The following is a 22,250-nucleotide window of genomic DNA, read 5'->3' on the forward strand; positions in this document are numbered from 1 at the left end:
CTCGGTCCTGCTTGCGGGCTTCCCCCAGGCACCTGGTTGGCCACTGTGAGAACAGGATGCTGGACCAGAGCTTGGAAAAGTTACTTTTTTGAACTACAACTCCCATCAGCCCAATCCAGTGGCCATGCTGGCTGGGGCTGATGGGAGTTGTAGTTCAAAAAAGTAACTTTTCAAAGCTCTGTGCTGGACTAGATGGGCCACTGGCCTGATCCAGCAGGCTCTTCTTATGTTCTTATGTTCAACAAACAGATAAACGAAAGCATCTACACACCGTGAAATGTGGGGAGGGGGAGGAGAGGCAGGCAGATACGTTGCCGGAAGCATCACTATTATTTACAAAGAACAATTTTTGTCAGTATATATACCATTACCCAAAGTCTTGGAGTGGATGTCAGCACAGGGCACTTTGCAGGAATACAAGAAGAAATTTGGACTTAATCTGAGGGTTCTGCGATCTGAATCAGAATAAGAGGGAGCCACCCTTGCGGGGGTGTGGGATGGAAAGAAGAGATAAGCAAAGGGAGGGATAGCAATTATGGGAGGAAATTTAGCAGCATGTAAACTTGGATTTGCTTCCATACAATGTTAGTGAGGGACAACCAGAAAGGTATGAGGAGGAAATAATTAAAGGAAAGAGGGTTGTTCTTGTTGTGATTTTTAGAACTTACATTGAGCATTTCCTCAAATGACTCCAGGGCGAGTAATGGCAAATAACATGATAAAACACACAATAACATAACATAATAAAACGACGCAGCACAGTAAATTTAGGTATGACTTGAACGCTTACATAATGTACGTGTTCCAACAGAAGGCGAAAGATATGAGGAGAAAGAGATAATTGGAAGGGCAGGAGAAAGAGGAATAAATTTATAACAGAGTGCACACATTGATGTATTCTAAAAGATCGTGCAATGCAAGAGAGAGAGCGCCAGTTTCCCCAAAAATAAAAATACATCAGTTAACCTGAGGAACTCCCTGCCGCATGGCCCCACGTCAACATGGGAGCACGCACAAGAGCACTTGGGGCAGGGTCTCGGGCTGGGGCGCTTCCAGAGAGCCTGTGGATGGGGAAAGAGGTGGCGTTACTGGCTTCGGCTCATGCCAACTAATGTATATTCCCCACCCCACCCCCTGAAACAACTAGCCATCTTTTTTCTAGTATTAAGCAAGAATGAACCCGGCAGAAAGCGAGTCAGAGTTGCCGGTGCAAAGGAGCGAGATCCCAAGACGGTCAGCTTCCGTGGTTGAGTGTTCCCGAAAGGTAAGGCAAAGAGGGAGGAGTCTCTCTCTCTGTCTTTCCTGGAGCCAAGGATTAAACCCTGCCCGGGGACCGGCAGCAGCCGGTTCAGCACATGAGCAGGGAAGGAAGAAAAACAGTTGAAGAGAGGAGAAGAGCGAAAGCTGGCTGCGAGAAGGAATGAGAAGCCCGGTGGGGAGAGGATCAGCTGGTACAACAAAACCGTCGAATCAACCATCAAGCGGAGAGAAAAGAAGCTGGAATGAGAGAGCAGCCTGGCATAGAACGATCCGTGTACCAACTCTGAGCCAGAAGGAAGATCTAGGAAAATCTTTTGAAAACAAGCGCTACTGATCAGGAAAAAAAAACCTCTGATAGTGGGTGTGGGAAGCTGAACAAACAAGATCAAACCAGTCTGTTTCCCCTGAGCTGTTGTGTGGTTCTCCTCCTTCGCTTCAGGGGAATATACCGAAGACACGCCACAAGCAACGTGAGAGAGGTATCCCACGCCGCCTGCACCTGCGATTTTGGAAGTACTTACTGCATGTGAGAGAAGGTCAATTTGGCATCAAAACCAACGAAAGGGTAGTAACACCCAAACCAAAGCTGGCAGAGAGACTTAACTCAGTTCTGACAAAGGTCGGTGTTAGAACCAAAACAAGTCCAGCATTTCCTGGTACTTAGAACCGAGAGATAAGGGAGATACAACGAACTTGGTTCTAGAGGAGGGAGACCGGATCTGGCCATCCTCTGAAACACGGACACCTTGGTTCTGAAGGGACAAGCCCCGCATCAGAACAGTTTCAGATAGAGGCTGAAATCAGAGGTCCCAAACTGGACTGACAGAACAAGACTGGGAACGGATATAATTCGGAGTTGGAAAGCTTGCAGAAGTCCCTTTCCACAAGGTTCAAGCCCCTAAGTGGACCAGCAGACACAGAACGAATCCAGAGTTGCTCCAGTTCTAGGAGAGCCGTCCACAACCCCTAACCCAGAGTTATTTGGGTTCATCATTGATAACGCAGTTCAACCCTTGCGAGACAGAACACTATGGAAGATGGAGCACGTCATCGAGGTGGTTCTGAAAAAGGTCCTGCTAGCCCAGATAAAACAGAAGGAGGTGGTGTTGCGCTAAAGAAAGAGATTGGGCTGATAAGCGCATGTGGCATTATAGTGGGTGAGTGGGGACCCTGGTGGGATATAATTATTCGTATTTATATTTACTCTGAATTGGACAATGCTATCTTCTCATCTTGGTCTAACACGGGTGATATTCATCCTCCTGTACCAGTCGGAAAGCAGGGGTCCTGCTGCTACCCTCTGTCTTAGCCTTGCATCTTCTGTCTTTCCTGTACCAATGACTAGCACCATGCTCTGACATGACTAGGAGACTTTTGTGCCTCTTTTTTTACCTGCATTTCCCACTTCTTGAGGACAGAATGAGGGATGAAAAATCTCTTCTGATTATTTATTTATCCTCCTTTCCAATTTTAGCCACACGTCTTTCTATGTTTGTCTTCTTCTTTCTCCTTTCTATAAATACCTTAGAGCTGACAACTGGCGTCACTGATCTGATCGCAGGCAGTCTTCTCTCCCTGAAGCAGTTCCAGCACCACCAACTGAACTTCTCTTAACCTTGCGTGTTACATTCTCTGTTGGGATAAAAAACCCCAGATTCCTGGTCATTTCCCTGCTCATGTTGCTGTAGTATGTCACCCTAAGTCCTTCTGCATTTGGAGACACAGGTTAATATATCCTACCCCAAAGACATTAGCATCTCAGCCGTGGAACAAGCAAGGATGCCAGCCTACACAGCTGCTTTGCCCCAGAGGGGGGTTGCAAAATCATGGCAGACAAGATTTTTCTGAACATGCAACTGTCCCATGCCAAAACCAGCTGGGACTCTGAGCTGGACAAGCAATGCAGTCTTCCAGTTGTCCCTGCCTCATGGGGAGATGCATTTTGGTACAAGGGAAGAGGAAATGTTCCTTTGAAGCTTAGGGTTCCATGGCCCAGGGGAGTTTGGACTGAAGGCTACCAGCGGAGCCATGCAGGAGCAAAGCGTACCTCTACAGTCCCCCTAGCAGTTGCACAGGAGTTTGTTTTCCACTCCAGTGCAGCTGGAACGCTAGCTCATGGAGAGTGTTTGTTCCAACTCCATCAATCCCACTCCAGATGGCTTTGTTGCAGCAGGTGCCAGGAGACCGCAGAGCAAACACAAAGGAGGAGGAATCACTGTGAGAGACACAGAAACCTTGCTTCCTTTATCCATGTAAGCCTCACTAATTCCCAAATTCTACCCACTTCGTGAGTTCTTCTCCCATTGCCTTTGACCCTCGTACCATAGCATAGTAAAACGTCCTTAACTGCACTCCTCTAGGTTCTCTCTTCATCTCTGCACAACAGGATGACAGTCTATTGATCTACCTGAACTTCTTGTATTCCTCACATTGTTTCTTGAGTGCCTTCTTGAAGTAGAGGGTCATTAAAGCCTGTCTTTGGGTGAGCTTCCAGTTCCTCAAAGCACTACATGTGCCCAGGTTCTACATTCCTTCCCATATTTTCATCCTTTTCCTGAGCCCCCTTTCATCTCTTGGTACCTGTCCTCCAATTTCCCCCAAGTCTTGCATATAATTCCCTGGCCCCTCTCACTTCCACTGGCCTTTGCAATGTAAGCTAACCCTGTGGCTAGTACTTTCAGCTGCACCTCTGCCCAACCCTTTGGCTCCAAATCATAGCCGCAGAGTTTTAATTTTCTTAATGAAAAAATGGTGGATTTATTCTCTGCCAGAAGGGAACAGAGCCAGAGTGTGTCCACAAGGAGGAGAAGCTGAACAGTGTGCCCTGCGAGGATTTCAGCCAGCAATGTAATGACTGGAACAGATACATAAATTATAGGAAGGTGGGTATGGGAGGAAAGAGACAGTTTACCTAGACAAATATGCCTGTGAGAAATTTTGATTTGATTTTATTATTTGAAAAATGCTCTTTCACAAAGAGAAGTGTGTCATGCAGGGATTCTCCATGATGCATGTAGAACATCTGCCAGGTCATAGAAGAGCATCCCCTGTATATAACAGTCCTTTGTGTGCACTGCAGCCATACTTGGAATCATAGGCCCCAAAGTTTTTGTAACAGTGATAACCAATATGCATTGGCAGTAGGACCATATCTGCAACAGAGGTCTGTACTGGGCTATGTATATTTGGGATAAGTATGTCAGAGCCATTCAGCATGTTTGAATCCAGGAAAGCTACAGAAAAACTGAAGGTTTAAAATCACAAATAGTCAGGTTGCTAAGCATGCAGTCTCAGTCTCAGAGTTGTCATCTTTATGTGCTTGCTATATGTCTGCAGTCAGCATACCTGTAATAAAACAACAGATCATTACACCCCAATCCTAAACATATTTGCTTAGAATTTAGTGCTTACTTTTTATGTTAAAGTCAACATAAGTTGACTTTAAATAGAACTGGAAGTCTTGAACTGGTAATGGTTTCAGATTGAGACTTACCTCTTTTCCTGAAAACTGGGGTTGAACCAGAACTTGTGATTTGGTGACATTGAAGCATTTGCATTTGTTCAGTGCTCCCCAGTCCACTTGAAAAACATTTTTTTCCTGAAGCCTGATCCTATACATGGAACTCCTATTATGTTCAGTGGGCTAAGTGAGCTCAACGTTGTAAACATAGGACTACATGTTTATTTGTAAATCTCATAGTGTTCAGTGGTGCTTAATCCTGAATAAATATATTTAGGATTACTAGGGAGTAAGCCCCATTAAATACAGTAAGACTTACTTTTGAGTAAACATCTATAGAATTGTGATGTAAACTATATAAAATGGTACTGTAGACAATCTCATTTTTGTTCAATGGAACTCATTCTACACAAATGTGCATAGGATTGTGATCCTATTGGATTGATGCATACTTTATATTGTATTATGCATTTCTGGTTTTATACAAACTTAAAATAGGTTAAATAATTTCCATTCTGAAAAGTTTTGTAAGTGAAGAAGCTGACATTTAAATGTAATCCCAGATTAACATTTCTCCTTCAACACAAGGTAATTCTTGGAGATGTGAAGGCTTGGAAAAAACCAGAAAAATGGGTTGGGGGGACCAGTTGTTTTTTTTAATTTTCCCAGTTTTTTTCCTGAAAAATTGGGGGAAAAACAGGAAAAAATAAATTTCCCCCTCAAATCTTTCCATTTTTAAAATGGGCCTTCACATCTCTAGTAATTCCCCTTCTCAGGTCAGTGTCTTAGTTCTGCAAACTCCAATAGATACTACCATGTTTATTTCATTAGAGCAGGGATAGTTAACCAGTGGCTCTCCAGATGTTGCTGGACTCAAACTCCCATAATCCCTTACCATTGACCATGCTGGCTGGGGCTGATGGTGCACCCCTGCACCAGAGGGAGTCTCTCTTCTCATCATTGCCATGAATGATCACTAATCCCTGTATACCCCCTTTGTTCCTTCTCCAGGTAACATCATTGGATCAGGAATCTTTGTGTCACCAAAGGGCGTGTTGGAGAATGCAGGCTCTGTAGGGCTGGCCCTAATCGTGTGGATTGTAACTGGTCTCATCACAGCTGTGGGGGCTCTGTGCTATGCAGAATTGGGAGTCACTATCCCCAAATCTGGAGGTGACTATTCCTATGTCAAGGACATCTTTGGGGGACTAGCTGGGTAAGTGAGGAAGGAGTAAATAAGGGTGTAAGTGGCTGGCTGGGCTGGTGACTGGGGCACGATTAAAAGGGGAAGGGGGTGATTTTAGCAGGGCAGGTTGCACAACTCTTTCACATCTGTATCTCTCCCAAGGTTCCTGCGTTTATGGATTGCTGTGCTGGTGATCTACCCCACCAATCAGGCTGTTATTGCTCTCACCTTCTCAAACTATGTATTGCAGCCACTCTTCCCCACCTGCCTCCCCCCAGAAACTGGACTGCGGCTGCTAGCTGGGGTCTGCCTTTGTAAGTACTGAGCCCACAGTTACCATCCTCCAGCCATGAATATTGAGCTGATTCAGACTGACTGAACTGGCAGTTTATAAGTTTCTTGTAGGGCAGATACGATCGTGTAGAGAACTGCTTATCTGTAGAAATTTGGAATTTGTGGCTTGTCACCCAGTAAGTGAACATTACCAGTTATTGGTTTTCTGAGTACATATAGCCACCCACTGTGAGTTTATATAAGTGCCCTTCATACCACACATGGTCATTTTAGGGCACTTCCAGATGACCTGTTTATTGAGCATTCATCCTGATTTATTTGCAGGAAGTTAAGACAATGTTGACTGTTTAATGAGCATCCATTCCAATTTGTTTGCAGGGAAGTTAGACGATGCTGTTTTATTTCCAGTGCATTTTCCTGTCACTTTCCTTATCGCACACACAAAATAATCCAGTATTTTGGGAAAGCAGGTTTGTTGTGCAAGACTTCTCAATCAACTATAATTTCACAACCTGAATTTGCCAGTATGTGACTGAAACTCTCCCCAAAATAGCGACAGATTGGAAGCGCCCTTTATTTACCCAAAGACCCTGGTGTTACCTTACAATTGATGTAGCCAACAGTGGGATCTTCATTTAAGGGGGGAGGGCAGGCACCTCTCCCTAATGTTTCAAACCATGTGCAATTATTCCAGAGGAGAGACTGCCTTCTTCTGTACAGACCCTCTTAGGTGTTAAGATCCACAGAGAGGGTCAACTTGGTAGTTCTGCCACCCTTAGAAGTTCAGGAGACGATGGCCTGGGGAGGACTTTCTCTGTGGAAGTCCCTAAGTTGTGGAACTCCCTCCTCACAGAGGGCTATCTGGCACCTTTGCAATACAGTTTTCAGAGAATGCTGAAGACACACCTCTTTACTCTGCCGATTGACACATGATATGTGTGTTTTCAGGACCCACCCTACTTCTGTGACTGTAATGTGTTTTAACTGCTTTTAATATTGAATTTTAAACTGCTGTAACCTGCCCAGGGACCTGTTGGTGAAGGACGGGTAATAAATATAATAAGAAGAATATTAATGAGAATGTATAACTATGCCCAACTCACTGTTTCTACACATGTAGTGGTTATTGTTATAAACAATTGAATGGGCCTGTGCTATCCAGTGTGATGTCAAGGCTGGAGTATTAAACTTGGACAGGGGAACATAGGTTTGAATCTTTGCTTGGCCCATGAAACTTACCAGGTTACTTTGGGCTAGTCACCCTCTCTCACACACCTAATCGACATTGCAGGGATGTTGTGAGATTAGAACAGGGTAATGCAAACTCATGTAAGCCACCCTGAACTCTTTGGAGTTAAGAGTGGGTATAAATGTGAAATAATATGCATTTGATCTGCATGCCAAAAGCACAGATTTCTTTGTATCAGAAAAGTGTACCTATCACTGTTTGACATGTATTGATAACATTGTTCTAGATACTATGAGGTATAAAAATAGAAATAATGTCAACAAATTTTCTTAAAATAGGGCAATTTAATACTGGCTATATCCCCAAGTCTCAGAGCTTGGAAAAGTTACTTTTTTGAACTACAACTCCCATCAGTCACAGCCAGCATGGCCACTGGATTGGGCTGATGGGAGTTGTAGTTCAAAAAAGTAACTTTTCCAAGCTCTGCCAAGTGTAGGCCTTTGAATCTTGCTGTACAGCTTATTTCCCCCTAATATGAAATTGAGCTTCTCACTCACCCACAGCTGTAGCCAGGGGAAATCCCAGTCTCGCCCTGAAAGCACCTCGAGCCTGTTTCACTGTCTCCACTACCACCACCACCACTGAATAGCGTAGAAATGACAGAGGAACACTGGAATAAATGTCCAAATGCCAAGATACACCTTCCAGCAAAGTTTTGAGCCAGTCCCAACACAGTCCTTTTTCTCTCTCTTGATTTCTGCACAGTTGGCTCGACCTTAGTCAATGGGGAATGGGCGACCGTGTTCCTCATGAACTCATACAAGTTTTGGGAGGGGTAATTCTTGCTGAGGTTGCTTTAGGACATCAATTGCTGGAAAAATCAGGCCTGAACTGGTTTTGTTCCTTTATTTCAAGCTCCACGGCAGGGGTGGGGGTGGGGGAAAGATGAGCGCTGGCCAGGAAGGGGATTTGGCTGAGGTGCTTATGCAAGCCAGCTGCTGCAGCTCAGCAAAAGTTTATCCATCAAGTCAAAGCCAGTTACTCAGTGCTGAGTCAGCAAAAAAGGAGGAGAGATTATATGCACATATGAAAGAGAAGCGGGGAAGAAGAAAAATCCATGCCCCCAAACCTCAGCAATGTGGAGCCTCTTACTGATGGGCCTTTTGGCCAAATCCTGAAAGAAAAACTAGAAATGGAATGTGATGAATGAGGCATCAGTTCAGGACAACAATCAGAAGGGAGGGATTGGGGGAAGAGATAAAAGTTTTGACTGAAGTTCCTCTTCAAGCAGCCTTTTAAGTGGAGATTTTTATCCCAGTCTTTATCTGTATTGGCCTAGCAATAGTATTTATATTTGTTTTTATTGTTGATGTTTTTATTGCTAAATCACTTGCGCATGTTTCATGTAAAGCCATTCATAAATTACATCAAACAAATAAACAAACAATCAGAGTTCAAAAGGTTAGAGGAGTTTTAGCAGAAAAGTTGATGGGGGAGAGAGGGTAATATGGCTGATGACTGGAGGTAGTCCTTGAATGTGACGCTCCTTGTGAAGCAAGCGTTAATCTGTTTTATCTAGTGTGCTGTGGTTTCTGCTTCATATCTCCAATGCTGACGTAAGCAGGTAACCTAGAAATGGTCAGAATGTTATTTTCCTGTAACAATCCCAGACTGGTGGCCACAGAATGGCCCGGATAAATTTGTGAGTGATTTACAGGAGGAAGCTGAGATGTTATGGAGGTGGCATTACTGGGTCACTGACCTCTCTGAACGAAGCACTGGATCTATTTTGAGTTCAGGAATAAGGTGGCAGAGTGGCTGGTTTGGATCGGCCCCTGGGACAGCATGTGCTAAAAAATTAGCAACAGCTTTGAGCCACACCCTCGTGTCTGAGATTTTGAGTCTGAAAGGATCTCAGTGAATCGGAGACTCTCTGGCCTTACTCCAGTCCTGCTGGGTGCCAGAGATACTGAGAAACAAGGAAACTTCTAGGAGTTCTGTCTCTGGGTTGGAACATAATGGAGTAACATATTTTTCTTTAATGTTGTGAAGTCGGCTCTCTAGCTTTCATCCCTTGAAATGAAATTCTGGTACTAGTTTGACACCACCACCACAAATTTCTCCATAGATTCCTACACTCGGATCCACCCATTCATACTGGAGATATTCCTGGGCTCCTCCTGATATCCCATTCTGAAACTTTAGCAGGCCTTAATCTATTATTGGGATCTCACAGCCAAATCTAGCTCTTGATCTCAGAAGTAAACTGATGTTCAGTTGGGGATCTACAGAAACAGGTCTGCAGTATCTGCGGCCAGCATTATACTGGAAAGGAGGCCGAACACTCAGTCTCACTACCTGATCCCCCGTCTCTTTGCCCTCCCCTTCATACATAATTGACCTCATAACTTCGATGCCTCCGGATTCCCTTGTGCTGCCCATCCCCCTTCTACCCTGTGGAATATGTGCCTGATGGAATCAGATATTTAAAGTATGTATCCAAGGGGAATAAATGCATCCTAGTTACCTCTTAACATGCATCATTCTCTTGTTATCTGCTGGGTATCATCTTCATCATCTGAGTGATTGGCTTGGGGTTTCAAAGCATCCATATCCATTTCCAAGCCTTGTGGAGCAGCTGTAAGTGTTTGTTCATAATCTCTTATATGGAGATTCTCTCTGTATGGGGGAAACTTCATGTGTGAAGCAGCCTTAAAATGCAGACCTTCCCTCCTCTCCCCACCCCCAGACAGATTTTCTGTTAAGCTCCAAGTTTCCTGTTTTGAGCCTTTCTGACTTGAAATGATTGTGCAAAGGGATGCTGACTCAGCAGGGAAGTTTCCATTTCCTCTTTTTCTGTTGAGTTTTGGGGGTCTATGTTAATTCTCTCATTCCCACTCCCAAAGAAGAAAGCAAGGAGAGGATACTAGACAGAGCATGAATGAGATATGCTGTTGCCTCTCACAACATAAATAGGTCAAGACCAACATAACAATGTCACACTTGTTTCCCTGCTATATATCTATAACATGCACGTGTTTGTGCATGACGTTAAGGCAGGGCTGTGAAGGCCTGTGAGCCTTATCAGATTCTTTAAGGATTCTCAGTGTGGGCTGCTGAGCTTTCTCCAGGGATAGTGTGTTTTCTGGGGTGGGAGCTTGGTTACCTGTTTTGATAGGTGGGAGCTGGCATTGCAAAGTGAATGGGTATTGACCCACAATACATTTCATTTAAGCTATTCATACTGTGGCTGTGTACACACCATACATTTAAAGCACATTTCTCCCCCTCCCTTTCCAAGAATCCCGGGGCTGTTAGGAGCACCGGGAATTGTAGCTGTGTGAGGGGTAAACTGCAGGTTTTTTGGGGGGGATGTGCTTTAAATGTTTAGTGTGCACACAGCCTATACTTATCTGAAGAACAGGCAACATCCCAGAGATGTTACTTTTCCCCCCAGACTTTAATTGTGGTGGAATTAATGGTTTATTGTCAAGTTCAGAGCTAGCATTTTCTCATGGAAAAATTGTGTGTGTTTGGCCCCTGGACATCTATTTGATGACAATTGTCTTTCCTCCCTCACTTCAGGCAGCCTATTAAGCTTCATAGTCCTGTGCTAGGATGCTTTCGCATGTTTTACAGAGGTATTGCTTCTCTGTGTAAACCCAGAATAAATGTGGGCACACAGTTATGCTTTGGTGGTGTTGCTCTGAGTTTGCATATGGACATTCTGCACCAGGATGGAGAATCTGTGGCTCTCCTGTTGTTGTTGGACTTCAGCTCCCGTCAGCCCCAGCTAGCATAGTCAGGGTTGATCAGAGCTGTAGTCCAACAACATCTGGAAGGGTCACAGGTTCCCCACCTTGCACTACATAGATGCTAGGTTAATACATCTGCAAGTTGTTATCCCTGCACATACTTATCCAAATAATTCTGAGTTAGTAATGAAGACAATATGCAAGGCAATTTGGATGTGCAGTAGCTGTCATTCTGCATTTAGGCTATTGTTATAATTTGTGCATATATTGTGGGGGATATGAAAGTATGAGAGATTTTGGCAGGGTAGGTGGAAGATCTGCTTTCTCATCCCCATTTGCTGTGGCAGTGGGAAGCAATGGAAAGGGTGCAGATAGGGGTTTCTTTCTGTCTTTCTCAGGTAAACCATGTTTGTGTGATGCTGGGTTACAGGGGGACAGGGGCTGTTTGTGCAGACAGGATGTTTTTATGCAGTCAGGCTGGGTGCCAACTCGGTCACGGCTTTCCCCTCCCTTCTCTATTTGTTTTCATTCCCTCCAGGAACATTCATAAGAACTATGTTTCTTTCCTTTCAACATATGCATTGCAGAGATGTAACCTCAGATTACAATCCTGAGGGGTGAGTCGTGTAGCTTTGTCCCCTTCAAATAGTAAGAGAGAGTTCAGGAAAAAAAGTCTCTTGCGATCACTTGTTCCCTGACCTGAATTTTTTGTCTGAATAGTTTCATCCTCAAACAGTTGTAAGCAGAAATTAATTGTGCCTTTATTTTATTATGGGAGGTGGTGACATAATGGCAGATTTGCAGATTATAACCTAGGCTATAATCACAATCTGGGCCAAAAAGAAGGCCATAGCTTCCCTGAACCAGAAAGAAGTCCTTGTTTTTTCCTGGAAGGTACCAATGCAACATTTGAATTTGCCCCCAAACACATTGCTCCTGGCATTATCGCATTCTGATGTTGTGTCCTACAGTCATGAAACTGGCCTTGACTGTGAGATTTGGGCCAGAAGAAGAGGAATGTTGACAGTCCCTTCCCCCACTGACTTTCTGTTTCTCCACAGTATTGCTGACTTGGGTGAACTGTGCCAGCGTGCGCTGGGCCACACGCGTCCAGGATATCTTCACGGCGGGGAAACTGCTGGCGCTGGGACTTATCATTGTTATGGGAATCGTACAGATCTGCAAAGGTGAGGTGCAGCCTGGGTCAGCCAAAGAAGGGCCCAGGAGTCTCCCCACCACACTCTGTTTACCCACCTAAGGGGAATAAACTGCAGGTTTTTAAATACAGGTATCAACAACATGCCTTAGTAAGCTGATTTAGAGACTAGATTGGTTTCCATAGTTTCCTGCCCCAGTCTGTATTAGAAAGTGGGAGAATTAGCTGATCCAGGGAAAGGGACAGAGAACAGCCCACCTGTTTTTCTAATGGACCCTTTCTGTATTTCAATTTCTCCTTTGCACAGGTGAATACTTCTGGCTGGAGCCAAAACATGCCTTTGAGTTCTTCCAGACACCAGATGTGGGATTGGTTGCACTGTCTTTCTTACAGGGCTCTTTTGCCTACGGCGGCTGGAACTTCCTCAACTATGTCACTGAAGAGCTAGTCGACCCTTACAAGTGAGTCAGGAACCCCCCTGGTGGTGACAGGGGGAAGAGACCAACCCTGATCCTTATTCCCCTCTTGCACCTCAATTCTTTCTCCTCACAGGAACCTGCCTCGAGCCATCTTCATCTCCATTCCCCTGGTCACCTTTGTCTACGTCTTCGCCAATGTGGCTTATGTCACTGCCATGTCACCCCAGGAGTTGCTGGCCTCCAATGCTGTCGCAGTGGTGAGGCCCTATCTACCCCACTGTGCAAATCCCCCCCCCGGTTTCCAAATGGAATTGCAGCTAACCACATGCTCTCCCCTTGTTTCCTTCCCAATAGACATTTGGAGAGAAACTGTTAGGAGTCATGGCATGGATCATGCCCATCTCTGTTGCCCTTTCCACTTTTGGAGGAGTCAATGGATCACTCTTCACTTCCTCTAGGTGAGTAAATGTGGCATCCAACAGATATTCAGCAAACTATTCTCATGCTGCCAACCTCTCTCATCTGTCTCTATCACCTACATTAGGATTGGGAAACTAAGTTGGGACCAGGGCCGGATTATCCATTAGGCTTACTAGGCTGAAGCCTAGGGGCCCGGAGCTCTCGGGGGCCCGTGCAAGAGCTTCCGAACTGCCTGCCATCCCCCTGCTTCACTTACCTTTTTCTCCACTGTTTTTTGCGGTTTGCCATCAGTCAAGATGGCGGCCGAGGTTTCCCTAAGGGGCTGAAGCCTCTGCCGCCATCTTGGTTGATGGCACGGATGCATGCTACATGCGTGCATTGCCGCCATCAACCAAGATGGCGGCAGAGGCTTCAGCCCCTTAGGGAAACCTCGGCCGCCATCTTGATTGATGGCAAACCTGCACACGCAGTGCGCAGCCGCAAAAAAAAGCAGAAAGGTAGGTGAAGCAGGGGGGATGGGATAGGACAGGACAGGACAACACAGTGGGCGGCTCAGACGCTCCTGTCCTGCGATCCCTCCTGCTGCTGTTTCCGTGGATCTGCCTAAGAGGAGAAGGGGGCCCCAAACACCAATCAGCCTAGGGGCCCTCCTCAGCTAAATCCGGCCTTGGTTGGGATGTGATCCATCTAAGCCTTTCCTGGGGCATTATCTCTAGTAAGGCTTGCTTCCAATGTAGAGCCTGCATCCTTCCCCTGAGCTGATCAAAATAAGCAGATAATCTTGTACTGCCCTGCTTGCATTTCTGACATTCTCTCTCCACCTTTCACAGACTTTTTTTTGCTGGAGCCCGGGAGGGCCATCTACCTAGCGTATTGGCTATGATCCATGTGCGGCGCTGCACTCCTATACCTGCTCTACTCTTCACTGTGAGTCAAGAGGAGAGATGGGGGACAGTTGGGGGTACATGTGGAACGAGGAGAGGGTATCTGTCAGGACAGAATGTGAAGTAGCTATGACAGTGGTCTCTGGCAAGGGCATTTTCTGGAGAACTGATGGATTAGTGGGCAGATGATGTCAGTCTTGCAGATGTCAGTCTTGCTTTGGGTGATTCCTCTGACATTAACATAATTGCTTTTTCTTTCCATCTCTGTCTCTTGCAGTGCCTTTCAACATTGCTTATGCTGGTGACAAGTGATATATATACTCTGATCAATTATGTGGGCTTCATCAACTACCTCTTCTATGGGGTGACTGTAGCTGGGCAAGTTGTGCTCCGCTGGCGGGAACCTCATAGACACCGTCCCATCAAGGTAAGCCTCCCTGTCACATGTCTCCTGCCACCTATATATCAGTCCCTGACATCTTCATACACTAGTGTTACCTTCCCTTGAGACCATGCATGATAGACTGAGTTAAATCATAGTGACTTACATCATTAATTTAAATCACATAGATTTAAAATTTCAAACCTGCTAATTCATACATTTTTTTGAGCAAGGATATATACCACTTGTTTACCATGACGAGTCAAATACTTCCATTTCCAACTAAATAGTCTTTATACCTGGCGTGCAGAACCTGTGACCCATCAGATTTTGGTGGACTATAACTCCCAACATTCTTCAGCGTTGCCCTTGCTGGCTAGGCTGATGGGAGCTGGAATCCAACAGCATATGGAGGGCCACAAATTCCTATACCACCTAGGAACATAATCCAGCACCTCTCATCATGCAGCCTGGAAGTCTTTTGCACTACATAATTTATATTGCATGTGCTTCAAGCAGCAACTGAAATTAAGGATTCCTGTTTTACTCTCTTTATAGACATGTAAGGACCTAAACCAAAATCACTTACTTGAAGACTAAAGGACCTGAATTTTCAAGGAAAAAAGGGCAGATAGTCAACTAGGCAGAGCAGTGTTTCTCCAAGACTTAGAAAAGAAATGTCCATACTCTTTTGCTTAACACAGTCTAAATATTAATAATTTGCATCATAATAAAGACAAACCATTGTCTCTTGAGTCACATTGACAATGCTTGACTTCAAAAGTCACTTAATTTTTTGCTATGCTTTGTTGTATAGAAAAGCAGGCATCAATGCAACTTGCTTGATAAAGGATCACAGATTTGAGAAATTTAATGCAGACTTTAGTCTATTTATTATTACATATAGGAATTGTTTTTAAACCAAGTTATTTTTAAGGAATACCGAATAGAACTTCCGATTCAAAAGTATACATTTAGGCTACAGTTCTAAACACAGTTTACTAGGGAATAAGCCCCAATCAGGACAGTGGGATTTCCAAATAAACATGTATAGGATTGCACTGCAAATAACTTAAAAATCAGAATTATATTTTAAAACATTTACTTTTAAAGTTTAATTTAAAAAAACATTGACTTGCATCTGCCTGAGTTTTCTGCATAACTAGACACAAAATAACATGGCAAGAGATAAAAGCATATTAGGAACACAGGAAGCTGCCTTATGCTTTGTCTGACTCTCTGTTAGCCCAGCATTGTCTATGTTGTTTCCCAAGTGATGGTAAAGGCTGAGTGCTTGGGAAACACTGGAACAGAGTTGGGCCACCTCGTCCTGTTTCTGGAGCACTCAGCAAAGATATCCCCACGGCACCACCACTGCTGACAAAATCGGTGGGTGTCTTGGAGGGCTGGAAAAGGGCTATGGGTCTACTCTGACTAGCAACAGCTAGTAGATGCTGAAGACTGAGGCCTGTGACCTTCTGCTTGAAAAGCATGTCCTCCACCGCTGGGCTAGGATTTCACCCACCTCTGCTAGCTTTATTCTTGGTAGAGAAAGGAACCATCTGCCCTCCCAGCCTTTTTCCTGCATTTCCCCTTCCTGATGCTCCTGCTTAGACCCAACCCTTCTCTCTCCTCTCCAGGTGAGCCTGTTCTTCCCCATAATTTACCTGCTGTTCTGGGCCTTCCTGTTGGTGTTCAGCTTATGGTCAGAACCTGTGGTGTGTGGCATTGGGCTGGCCATCATGCTGACGGGCGTCCCAGTCTACTTCCTGGGTGTGCACTGGGAGCATAAACCACCCGCCATCAACACATTTATTGGTGAGTCATGGGAGGACAGACGGGAGGATAGCTGGATGAGAGCTGAGGCTGCCAGTTATTTTCTTTTCCTGTTAAAGCTCACCTGCTTACCCCTCTTTTCTTACAGATGTAGTGACTCGGGCAGGACAGAAGCTTTGTGTGGTTGTGTACCCCCAGATGGATGCAGGAGAACCTAAAGCCAACCTCACCAAAGAGACCAAAGAGCAGCTTGAACCAATGTGTGGAACTGAAGACTCCAATAGTTCTCAGAAATGAGCCTTTTTTGGTGGCTGGGGGTAGAAGCAGCACCCAGCCATGGACTGCACAGTACAATTGTTAGGCCTAAAATAAATGGGAGCTCTGTGCACAATAAGTGCTCCCTTCCTGCTCCCTATAGTACCACATGCTGAGACTGCAATAGCTGGGAATGCCTCACTAGTGCCCCGCCCAGCCTCCTATTGTAAACCCCTGCTGGGTCTGGAGTAGCCACACCTACCATTCCCCACGTGCAGTGCCCCCTGCTGGAGCTGGAAAAGAGAGGAGCTCCCCTCACAGCCAGCGGCCCCACACCCACATCCCTGACACACCCTGCTGGTAGGGGCTCCCTTGTTGTTGTTGCCTTATTTTGTTGGGAATATTTTCTTTGGGTTTGAACCTCGTTTGGGGGAGAGAATCATCTCCCTTGGTTTTTGTGTCCTTGTATTTTTCATATTTCTCTCTCTCTTTTTTGATGTAATAAATTAAACTAAACTTGCCATCCCCGTTGTCTTAAATGCTGGACTGTAGGATGCTAAAACATTGCACAGTACACACACACATCTATTCCACTGACTTGGCTTTCCCACTGGAATTATTTAACGGAGATTAACGAACTTGAGCTACTTGGCAAGTATTGTGCTACTTTGATGGGACATGCCAATCTTCCACTCAATGCATTTAAAAAAACAAACAAACCTTCATTTACAGGACCTGTTAGCCAGAAGACTGTAAATATTTTCATTAGCAGAGCCTGCTGACAGAGATTGGCATGGGAGTATCAGAGAGATCTTATCCGGTAAGGAAAGGCAGGCAGAATGGGTGAATTCTTGCATTCCAATGGCAGAAGGTAGGGCACGAAGACTTTTGACATCAGAAGAGAAGTGGCCCCCTCTAAAAACATAAGAAGGGCCTGCTGCATTAAGTGGAAAGGCTATCTAGTTCAGTATCCTGTCTCACACATTGGATATATATCTCCCGAAAGCCCACAAGCAGGGTGTGAACTAAACAGTTTTCCTCCAGCAACTGGTTTTCAGTAGTGGCAACTGAACACAATGGTCACGTTTAACTAGCATGGCTACCAGGCACTGTTAGGTCATGAATTTGTTTAATCCACTTTTAAAGCCATCTAGTCGCCATCAGCATAACTTGCAGCAGTACATTTCCACAAATTTAATCATGCATTATATGATTTCTTTTGCATGTCCTAAATCTACTGCCAGTCAATTTCATTAGGTAACCCATAAGCAGTACTATTACAAGAATGTTCTCTCTCTCTCCCATTTTCTCCACACCATAGTCTAATGTTATAAACCTCTATTTTGTCCCCCCTGAGTCTTTCCCCCCCTCCAAATGCTTTAGCCTCTTATTGTATGGGACATGCTCCCTCCTCCCTGATCATTTCTGTACCTTTTCCCAGCTCTATGATATTCTCTTTGAGATAGGATGACCAGAACTGAACACAATAATCTAAATGCAGATTTATTTAAAGGCATTATCTTACTGGATGTCTCTTATTTTCAATCCCTTCTCTAATTATCCATTGCATGGAGTTTGCCTAATTCACTGCTGCTGCACGTTGAACTGAGGTTATCATTAAGCTATCTACCATGACCTCAAGACCTCCTGGTTAGTCACTGCCAGTTCAGAGTCCATTGTATACATGAAGCTCAGATTTATTTAATTTTTTTAGCCCAAAGTCACTTTACACTCAATCACATTGTTTTGTTGCCCATTCACCCAGTTTAGAATATTGTTCCTGAGCTTTTGGGGTTTTCACTATCCTAAATGTTGTCTTCTCCTACTGAGGTGGTGACTCTGAGATAAAAATTCTCCTAGCATAAAAACCAAGTGTTTGCAGTTGTATAGGCTGCACACTTAAAAAGATTATCCCCCTCTTTTACCACAGAGCACTCTGAAGGTTTCGGAGCCTCACAAATTTTGCGGGTGGAAAGGGACAAGAATTTTATATCTGCATTGTCAGTTTGAAAAAAGGGTTCAGAAATGACGTATTGGAAAGGAAGTCATTGCAGGAGGGCTTCAAGTCACAGAGCCAGCCAGACTCAGGCCTCCCAGATGTCAAAGACCACTAGAGATGATTAGACTAGCAAGGCAGCAAGACCTGCCTCTACAGTAGAAGGGAAAAGCCTGATAGCAGGAAAGCCAATGTGATATGGTTTAGAGTATGCGTCAGCTGGGAAGACTCAGGTCAAAATCTATTCAGCTATAATGCTCATTAATTGCTTTTGGCCCAGTCACTAATATCTCTCATCTTAAACCTCTACCTTTCAGGGTTGTAAGGATAAAATGAAGGGAAGGGAGGAGAATAATTATAAAATAAATAAAAATATATGCCTCCTTGAGGTTACTGAAGGAAGGAAGGAAGGTCATACATGTAATAAAGAAAATAAAAGAACAGAAGGGTAAGTTTTCCCTTACATGGACACTCTATCCCCTTCATTTATTTATTTATTAAATTTATATCTCGCCCTTCCTCCCAGTAGGAGCCCAGGGCAGCAAACAAAAACACTAAAAAATACTCTAAAACATTATAAAAATAGACTTTAAAATATATTAAAACAAAACCTCTTTAAAAACATATTTTTAAAAAAGCTTTAAAAATATCTTTAAAAGCAATATCAACAGATGCAGACTGGGATAAGGTATCTGCTTAAAAGGCTTGTTGAAAGAAGAAGGTCTTCAATAGGCGCCTAAAAGATAACAGAGATGGCACCTGTCTAATATTTAAGGGGAGGAAATTCCAAAGGGTAGGTGCTACCACAGTAAAGGTCTGCTTCCTATGTTGTGCGGAATGGACCTCCTGATGAGATGCCTGCAGAGTGCAGTGATTGACTGGGTATATAAGAGGTAAGACAATCTTTCAGGTATCCTGGTCCCTAGCTGTATATGGCTTTATACACCAAAACCAGAACCTTGAACTTGGCCTGGTAGCAAATGGGCAGCCAGTGCAATTCTTTCAGAAGCGGGGTGACATGTTGGCGATACCCTTGAACCCGTAGCAAATGGGTGAATCCCTACCCTGAGTTTTTTTATGGAGATCCAGAGGGTGGTGATTGTGAAGGTGGTTGGATGGTTCTTCCAGTCCAGTCCAAAGTGAGGGAATATTGACTACTTTCTATGCAAGGACAATCTGGATCTTGGAGATACCCTGTCCCAGTGAGCAGTCTCACCGCTGCATTTTGCACCAGGTGCAGCTTCCGGACCAACCTCAAGGGAGCCCCACATAGAGCACATTACAGTAATCCAGCCTGGAGGTTACCAGTGCATGGGCAACAGTGGTTAGACTATCCCAGTCCAGAAACGGCCGCAGCTGTCTTACCAGCCACAGCTGGTAGAAGTCACTCCTAGCCATTGAGGTCATCTGGGCCTCTAGCAACAAAGATGGATCCAAGTGCACCCCCAGAGTACAGACTTGCTCTTTCAGAAGGAGTAGAACCCCATCAAAAGCAGGCAACTGACCAATTATCTGAACTCGGAAACCACCAACCCACAGCATCTCCGTCTTGCTAGGATTCAGACTCAGTTTATCAGCCCTCATCCAGCCCGCCACCAAGTCCAGGCTGCGGTCCAGGGCTTGCATGGCCTCTCCCGATTCAGACATTACAGAAAAATAGAGCTGGGTATCATCAGCCTACTGCTGACACCTCACCCCAAATCTCCTGATGACCACTGCCAAGGGCTTCATATAGATGTTTAACAGCATGAGGGACAAGATGGTACCCTGCGGCACCCCACAGCACAACTGCCAGGAGGCCGAAAGACAATCACCCAATGCTATTCTCTGAAAATGACCTTGGAGATAGGATCGGAACCACTCTAAAACAGTGCCTCCAATACCCATCTCACCAAGTCAGCCCAGAAGAATACCATGGTCAATGGTATCAAAAGCTGCTGAGAGATCAAGTAAGAGTAACAGGGTCGCACTCCCAGGGCCACCCTTCTTCCAGTTACAGGCTCTCACTCTGAAGGCATCTGGCGACTTTCTCCTATCATTCAGTTCACTGCACAGACTCTCACCCTGCGCAGGAACTACACATGTGCCATACGGCCTCCCCACTACCAATCTCCAGATTGGTTAGAAAAAAGGAAGGAAGGAAGAAATAGGAGAGGGTAGTGCCCTCGCCCTCAGGACTCCCTGAGGAGCGACACCAAAGGAAATCCTCAAAGGGAAATCCCCTTTCTACCCCTTTGGTGTCTCCCCTTCAGTGGCGACTCCACCAGCGGCAGACCCGCTGCCCAAGGACAGGTGGGCTTTTATGCCTCCTGACCCAGCCAGGAGCTGATGCAAGAGGCTGCAAAATTAACTGCAGCCTCTCTCTGTAGCCAGGATCAGACAGGGGGTCCCAGTCCTTGCAGCACTTACCAGGGGCTTCAGCTGTATCAAGAGACAGCAACCCAGAAGAGCGAGCAGCAAGCACCCAGATGCTCAGATCCCAGGGCAGGTCTTTTTCAGTTCCCCAGTGCTGTAGCTGTTTCCCTCGTGTTTTGTTCCCTTCGTGTTTGAGAGAAAAAGAAAAGGGGGAAAAAGCAGAGCATGTGCTCAGATGACCCATACGGTGTAAGAAAGAACAAGCTATACAAAAGAGGGAAAAGGTACTTTGAGGTTCATTCAAAACACTATATCTAGTGTTTTTTTGCATTGCTCCACAGATCTGTGAAGTTGAACCATCTCCAGGTAGGTCTAGGAGAGATTCCATGCCTGAAGCCATAGAGAACTGCTGCCAGTCAGTGCAGACAATACTGAGCTAGACGGACCAATGGTGTGATTCAGAATATGACAGCTTCCTGTGTACTTCTGGCCTCAAGGCCCCACCTGTTGGTGCTCAGTGACACTGCAAGGCAAAACTATAATCACACTAGGAAGGAACATAGGATGCTGCCAGTGGATGTGGCTAGCTCAGTACTGTCTACACTGACTGGCAGCATCTCTCCAGGGTTTCAGGCAGGATTCTCTCCCACCCTACCTGGAGATGCCAGAGACTGTACTTGGGGCCTTCTCTTGTTGTTATTATGTGCCTTCAAGTCAATTACAACTTATGGCGACCCTATGAATCAGCGACCTCCAAGAGCATCTGTCATGAACCACCCTGCTCAGATCTTGTAAGTTCAGGTCTGTGGCTTCCTTAATGGAATCAATCCATCTCTTGTTTGGCCTTCCTCTTTTTCTACTCCCTGCTGTTTTTCCAAGCATTATTATCTTTTCTAATGAATCATGTCTTCTCATTATGCGTCCAAAGTATGATAACCTCAGTTTCATCATTTTAGCTTCTAGTGACAGTTCTGGTTTAATTTATTCTAACACCCAATTATTTGTCTTTTTCGCCATCCATGGTATCTGCAAAGCTCTCTTCCACTGTTCAGTGATACATCTTTGCATTTGGGGACCTTTTCTATTTCTCTCACAGCTGCCCTCCCCAGTCCTAGCCTTCTTCTGCTTTCTTGACTATTGTCTCCATTTTGGTTAATGACTGTGCCGAGGTATTGATAATCCTTGACAAATTCAATGTCCTTGTTAACTTTAAAGTTACATAAATCTTCTGTTGTCATTACTTTAGTCTTTTTGACGTTCAGCTATGGACCTTTCCAATTGGTAATTCCAACATGGCTCCCTGGAAGCAGGCAAGGAGTTAAGGTGTTTCTAGAATTCAGATGCAAGTCTCTTGCACAGAACCTTGCAGAACTGCAACAAAAGTTTCACACCATTGTGGTTCCCCCCTCCATTTCTTTCTTTGGTTTAATACTATCGTTCCCATCCAGCAAGTGAATTGAGAC

The 22,250-nt window shown here is 44.9% G+C and overlaps 1 protein-coding gene across 3 annotated transcripts; it reads left to right on the top strand.

Annotated features, from left to right (window-relative positions):
- Positions 1–1,281: 1,281 nt before the first annotated feature.
- On the top strand, positions 1,282–16,957 carry SLC7A8 (solute carrier family 7 member 8). 3 transcript variants are annotated; one of them, XM_061588178.1, is made up of 11 exons: positions 1,282–2,417; positions 5,732–5,936; positions 6,069–6,220; positions 12,206–12,331; positions 12,608–12,761; positions 12,853–12,976; positions 13,074–13,177; positions 13,970–14,066; positions 14,301–14,450; positions 16,046–16,223; positions 16,330–16,957. In XM_061588178.1, the coding sequence occupies exons 1-11, from the start codon at positions 2,291–2,293 to the stop codon at positions 16,476–16,478; spliced, it is 1,566 nt and encodes a 521-aa protein (XP_061444162.1). In that variant the 5' UTR covers positions 1,282–2,290; the 3' UTR covers positions 16,479–16,957. The 3 variants fall into 3 exon arrangements, with proteins under 3 accessions (XP_061444162.1, XP_061444164.1, XP_061444163.1); XM_061588180.1 differs by lacking the exons at positions 1,282–2,417; positions 5,732–5,936; positions 6,069–6,220 and adding an exon at positions 8,380–9,013; XM_061588179.1 differs by lacking the exons at positions 1,282–2,417; positions 5,732–5,936; positions 6,069–6,220 and adding an exon at positions 11,677–11,761.
- The last annotated feature ends 5,293 nt before the right edge of the window (positions 16,958–22,250 follow it).

Source organism: Rhineura floridana, chromosome 11 (genome assembly GCF_030035675.1).
Source record: "Rhineura floridana isolate rRhiFlo1 chromosome 11, rRhiFlo1.hap2, whole genome shotgun sequence".
Taxonomy (NCBI): Eukaryota; Metazoa; Chordata; class Lepidosauria; order Squamata; family Rhineuridae; genus Rhineura; species Rhineura floridana.